The sequence below is a fragment of the Malus domestica genome, chromosome 02, assembly GCF_042453785.1.
Source record: "Malus domestica chromosome 02, GDT2T_hap1".
Classification (NCBI taxonomy): Eukaryota; Viridiplantae; Streptophyta; class Magnoliopsida; order Rosales; family Rosaceae; genus Malus; species Malus domestica.
Window position 1 is genome coordinate 22,847,278 of NC_091662.1, and position 6,837 is coordinate 22,854,114.

General features: G+C 32.7%; 1 protein-coding gene across 1 annotated transcript; it reads left to right on the plus strand.

Moving 5' to 3' along the window:
• The first annotated feature begins 5,389 nt into the window (after nt 1-5,389).
• LOC103407224 (ethylene-responsive transcription factor 2-like) lies at nt 5,390-6,560 on the plus strand. Its single transcript, XM_008346172.4, has one exon. It carries the CDS (start codon nt 5,483-5,485, stop codon nt 6,290-6,292), a length of 810 nt encoding a protein of 269 aa, XP_008344394.1. The 5' UTR covers nt 5,390-5,482; the 3' UTR covers nt 6,293-6,560.
• The last annotated feature ends 277 nt before the right edge of the window (nt 6,561-6,837 follow it).

Genomic DNA, 6,837 nt, shown 5'->3' on the forward strand with positions numbered 1-6,837 from the left:
TATAAATGTCCTCTTACTTTTCTTAACTCATTGCCTGGCATGTGCATAGTTAATAATTAGCTAATCTTTTAACATTTAAATCGTAATTTGACTTAAGTATTGTAGACTTAGTTGAGTTGAATCTCGTTTGAAGTGATCAATTCGTACTGCTAAAAAAAGCACAGTATCAAATACCAACCTTCATTTAAAAGAAAACGCGCATTGGGCAGATTACATTTTAAATTAAATAATGTGGCATAAATATCTATATTGATTATTTCTTTATACATATAAATTCTTATATTGTATTTGAATAATGAAATAATTAATCATTGTTTTTTCTTTTCCTTTTGTACGTTTCTAGTAATACCTTTTTTTAAGAGAAAAATATAGACCGCATGCTTTGAAATAATATTTCATAATATGTACATTCAAGTAGGTTCTTAATTTTTAACTGTCAAATTAAATGAATTGAAAAATATCAAATGATTTAATAAAAATGTGGAATATTGTAAAAAGAAGTGTGTGAATAGAAACACCCTATTTTTAATTATGATTCATTCATATATTATATGATGACAAATGATATATGAATGGGCATGCTTATACAGACAATACTGATTTACATGTGGAAAGTAGCTACCAGACGCCTGGTAAATTTGTTTTTTTTTTTTTTTTGGCATTTTGCATTTTCCATGATGTACTTAATATATGAATTAATTTTGTCTTCTTGTGATGTTCTTCTCCTAGTAAATTGGTTAATTAAGTAACATGTGCTTTTTACAATATAATAATTAAGGAGAATAGGCAAAGAGATCTATCGGGATATGATGTATCGTTCAAGTTTGATCTTGCTTTGAAAGATTTAACAACATTTGACAATTTTGTTTCTTGGCTTTAACAACTTGATTTTTAATATTGAAGAGTAGGGGTGGGTTCGGTACGGTTACCGTACCAAAACCCTCGTACCAATTACCGTACCAAACTTTCGGTTTGGTAAAATCTATTACCATTATCATACCAAACTTTCGGTATACCGAAGTTCGGTATTGCCAAATGTTCAGTTGGCATTGTATGGCAATGGTAATTGCCACTTTGTTTTGGGACAAAATTTGTTTTTGCTTTTTTAACCCAATTCAAGGGCAAAACTTTTTTAGTGTACCTTTATCTCATACATTGTAGCCTAAATTCATCTATTATTCATCATTTACAATTCACACACACAATAATTCAAATGATGCATCAAGATTCATGATGAAAATTAAGCTTACAATCCAAATAGAAGTTACGAACCAAAACAAATAGAAGTTTCCCCCATGCTAAAGATCTTCTCTATCCTCCATTGGTTCAAACACACTTCTAGAACTTTCCCAATGTCTTCTCCCCTATGACCCGTGATCTTTATGAAGTTTATGATCCGTTTGTGCAACTTTCATTCACTATCCATGAAGTGAGCGGTAACTACCATGTAGTTAATGTTTTGTACCGATGTCCAAGTATCGGTTGTGATACTTACCTTTTGATTATGCATTGCTTCAAATAACTTAGACTTCTCCAACACATATAAATCCCACACATTGGCCACAATCTTCTTCCTATTTGGAATCTTGAACCGAGATTGAGCCTCTTTCATCATATCAAATTATTAGAATATTATAAATATGTGTTATATAATTATATATTATACAATTTATAAATTATATATTATATTATATGTTCGGTATGGTAAGGTAATACCGTGGTAATGATATCCATTACCAATACCGTACCAAGAAATTTCGGTACAGTACAGTACAATACCGTACCATTACCGATTGGCACAAAAAATTTGGCACAAAATCGGTATGGCACGGTTGGTAATTCAGTTAGCACGGCAATTTGGCAAAAAAATCCACCCCTATTGAAGAGGATTAAAAAATACTGATCCAGACTATTATTTAACTAATTCCAATAGTTCGATGTGTTCTCTCTCTAACATTTCAGGACATTTAAGTTGCTCGTTTAAATCAAAGAATATTTCTCTCACAAAAAATTCGTGTTTTAGACTTGTTTGTGAAAACCGGCCAACTAGTCTGTATGACAGTCCATACACCAATTATCAGAATCATCACCTTGAAGCGTATCCAAATATGTTCCAGCGAATAAAAATCATTATCAAAGGTTAGTTGGAAGATTGATTTATCTATCATACACTAAATTAACCTAACATCGCATATGCAATAAGTGTCGTGAACTAGTTTAACACGCTCCAGGCACTCCAGGCAGATGGATCATTTTTTTTCAAGAATGGTCATTAGAATTTATAATAAATATACTGATGCAGATTGGACAAGAATAGTATTGATAAAAGGTTTAAGTAAGGATATTTTAACTTTATGGGTGGAAACCTCACTTGGCAGAGTAAAAAACAAAAGGTGGTAGCTTTGTCTAGTGATGAAGCTAAAATTCTAGGTACAACAAAAGGCTCATGTGAACTTCTATGGTTGGAAGCAACTCAAATAAATTAATGGTTCATCAAGAATATAACACTTGGCATGTTGATTTATTTGATACATTTGGATGACTAAATGATCACTAATTCAAATGATTTTTTGTAAGGATGATACATTTGGATGAAGATTAATAGATTGAATGGTTCCGATTATGAATTAGCATATGAGAGAATTCGGGGGTGTGCAACGTGCCCAAAAGAATCTTTGCCAGTTTTTATCGAAAAGTTTTGACAAATTTATTGAATCTTGATAGTTTCATTAAGGAAAGGGATCCTCTGTACAAAATCTACTAATTCGGGCCCTTGAAATTTGATCTAACAACTAAAAATAGGGATCCCCTTTAAAAGTTATAATAATTTTAATCGTTGGATCAAATTTCAAAGATCCGGATTGATGGATTTGATGAATTTAGTGGAAGAGATCCGGAAATGATCCATTCCCTTTCAGTAATGTGGATTTTTTTTAGTTTAGATTGATATAATTGCAAAAGGAATAAGTGGAGTTGGCCTGTCTTCCAACTTCCTGCAACAACTCTGTTTACAAGTTTTTTTCTTAATCAATCAAAAAGACTCGATCGCTTTCATAAAAAAGAAAGAGACTGCCTTGGACGTGTGTTAGACATTTTCCTTAGATATAATAGGATGCTGCATATCTATCTTTAAATTTTTGTAGTATATTTGTTCAATTTTCAACATATTCCTTTTCTGCTGACGTTTTGCTGCTTAAGTCGTTAAAAAGATTTATCTCTCCACTTGAAATGCTCCATGGATTTGCATTAAAAAGAAAAATATTTTGTTCACCCAAAAAAAAAAAATATTCTTATTTGATCTTTCAAAAGTTTCCAATATAATAAACATTATTTTAGTACATTTCCAATGTTAAGAGAGATACATTTTTTTTTAGTAAACTTTAACGAAAAGATTCTGGTACTGTTCACGTTAACGAAAAACCTCATTTTTACATTAAAAAATCAATCATGGTACTATTCACTTTATCATTTATTTTGTCCTTATCGTTAAAACTCAAAATTTTCAAAATATTTTCATTAATTTTTATTTTTATTTTTTTTTAAGTATATACCATGTGATAGTCGTGGTGCATTACTTTATACGTTTCTTTTACTTTTCCTACTGTTTGTGCTCCGGGTACGAGAGACGCGGAAAATCTCTGAAACACTCCATACCCCACGAAAATGGATCGTAAAGTTCTTTGTATTTTACATATACACCATGAAGTATTTCTAGGTTTAAATTTAAAACTATCAACTTGTAAATTGTAAGTGTAGGGTTTTTTTTATTTTATTTTTCGAAGTTTGAGAAATTAATAATTAGTGCCTATCTCATACCTAACAAAATAATTAGCTAGTTTGTTGTTTTGGTGGTTTATTTCTCCGAATCTGGATCCTGACTGCATTCTCTTTGTGAGGATTCAAGAAATTTGTGAATCGTATTCGTTCATCGTATATCGTGCGTTTAGAAATCATTTTAAATATTTTTATTTAAAATTAAATATAAACAGTATCTGACAAAAACTAACCGCACAATGTATGTGAACGAAATCAATTAACGAATCTTCAGGATCCTCACCAAAAAGATCCGGAGAGGATCCTGTTGGCATTTCTCCAATTCATAATTAACAAAGTAATAGTTTTGTTGTTTAGCTGGGAAAAAACACAATTGATGATGAATATTATTCCATTTTGAGAACCCAATAGATCAAAGTCACCCAATTGTTATTAGAAAATTATAAATCCCTTCTTTTTTTTTTATTTACATTTATATATATTTTTTCAATTATTTACTTTATGAGTGCATTCTCTGGAGTAATATATATATATATATATATATATATATATCTCTCTGGGGGAAAAAACACAACTGATGATGAATATTATTCCATTTTGAGAACCCAATAGATCAAAGTCACCCAATTGTTATTAGAAAATTATAAATCTTTTCTTTTTTATTTTTATTTACATTTATATGTATTTTTTCAATTATTTACTTTATGAGTGCATTATCTGGAGTGATATATATATATATATATCTCTCTCTCTCTCTCTCTCTCTCTCTCTCTCTACACACACACACACACACACATAAGAGAAGCTTTTAAGGGAAATGATTTTCATTTTTTTATAAAAATAAAGATTAGTTGTAAGGCTCACATCACATTGAACTTTAACGATCCAAACTGTCTTTTTATCAAGTTCCACTTCATAGATCATCTTTACAAAATATTAACCAAAGTGGAAATATTTTAGACATCTAATTGAGTTCAAAGAAATTGATGAATACTTTATTCTCTAAGAAACATTGAAACTTCATTATGATAATTAAATAGGCAAATGATTTTTTATTTGAATTGAAATTTAAAAAAGTTGATCTATGAATCGTGACTTATAAAATAGAGAATTTGGATCATTGAAGTTTGATGCGAAGTGGCTCACAACTAATCTCGTTTTTTTTTAAGAAAATGGGGATCCCTTCCCCTAACGATCCTATATAAAAGAGTTGGTATTTGGACTATTACGTGGATGCATGCTAGTTGCTACCATCAAGGCACCAACCAACACATAGAGAGAATAATTCTGGCCAAGGCCAAGGATATGACCTGTACTGTGCCATGGTCATGCAGCAATTTAGCATGTTGCAATCACTGTTTTCTTAAAATATATAAAAAGTAGATGAGATGAGTCACTGACAAATAGATGAATTAATTAGTTAATCCCACAAAAGTAGTAACTTATTTATTTAGTAAACAAATATTTGTAACAGATAATGCATGTGGCGGAAAAACCCTGATTAATCAATAACGAAGTTTCATGGAAATGATAACAGTACTGGTAAATTAAAAAGTTACAGATATACGCATGCTCTCCTTGCCCACATATAAATACACACAACACAAGGCTTAACCCACAACAACAACTACTATTGCAGTACGACTACTACATCCTTCAACATCCAAAACCCTATTCAAAACCAACTCCAAAACCCTAATAAGTAAAAATGTTTGAACATATTTACTTGGAGGCTGACTTTGCTCTTTTGGAGTCGATCCTTCTCGACGACAATTTTGATACTAATTTGCAAGAATCATCGGCGACAGCTTCAGGCAGTCCTCCCCCGATGTACTGCCGGAGTTTAAGCTTCAGCAAACTTTTCTTGACGAAAAGTTGGAGCGACATGCCATTTAAAGTGGAGCTGGAAGACACTAATGACGTTGTTGGTGCTCTGTCTGATGGCACGGACGGGTGGAGTATGTCATCAGATCACCATCACGTTGATGTTATTGAGACCACACCCGCAAAACCGGAGCCTCAGGAGGTTGTCAGGGAAGAGATAGTGGTGGCGCGCGAGACTTGTACACCATTGTTGGGGCAGCACTTCCGGGGAGTGAGGCGGAGGCCATGGGGGAAGTACGCTGCGGAGATTAGGGATCCCAAGAAGAACGGGGCAAGAGTGTGGCTTGGAACTTATGAGACGGCTGAGGGTGCGGCTTTGGCTTACGACCAAGCCGCTTTTAAAATGCGCGGCTCCAAAGCCAAGCTCAATTTCCCTCACCTTATTGGCTCGGGATGCGAGCCGGTTCGGGTAACAGGGAAGCGTCGAGCCCCGGAGGTTTCATCTTCTTCTTCCTCGTCGGATAGTGGGCCGCCGAAGCTGAAAAGGAGAAATAGTGGAGTTGGCTCGGGTGCTGAAGCCAGGTCGGGTAGCACTAGCCGGGTAGAGATGGTTGAGATGAGCCAGCTAGCTGTTGTTGATCAGTGGCTAAGTGATCTTAACACTACAGTGTACTCTATGCCTATAAATTATTGATAAGTGGTTTATGATTAATGTCTGGTTAATAATTGCATTGTTTAGAGAGTAATTGGAGATTCCCCAAGTGTAAAGTGTTGGATTTAATTTTTTAGGCTTAATCGAATAAATAGTTATCATGATAATAAGATATTTAGAAATAGATCTCGTGATAATTAAATAGGTTAAACGGTTGGAATGGATAAATTAGTATTTTATATGAGGGAGACTTGATGAAAGTTTAATTTTGAGCTCAATGCTAACAGAATCTACAACAAGGATTTAAATCCCTTTTTTTTTTTTTTATCACAGAAGTTATCTGATTACCTTATAACCATGGGAATTTTTTATCCAATTTGTAATTTTTTTTCGTCCACACTTTCGTTTTGTGCATGATTGTTAATGAAAACTGAATTTTTGTTATATATGTACCTTCCTTTTCTTTTTGGTAAGATATCTTTCAATTTTTTTTCTTTTTATTTTTAAGTGATATTAAAAATGGATAAATAAATATCTAATTTATAGAAGAAAGATGTTAGAGATCAAGATACAAGGTTTTGGTCTGA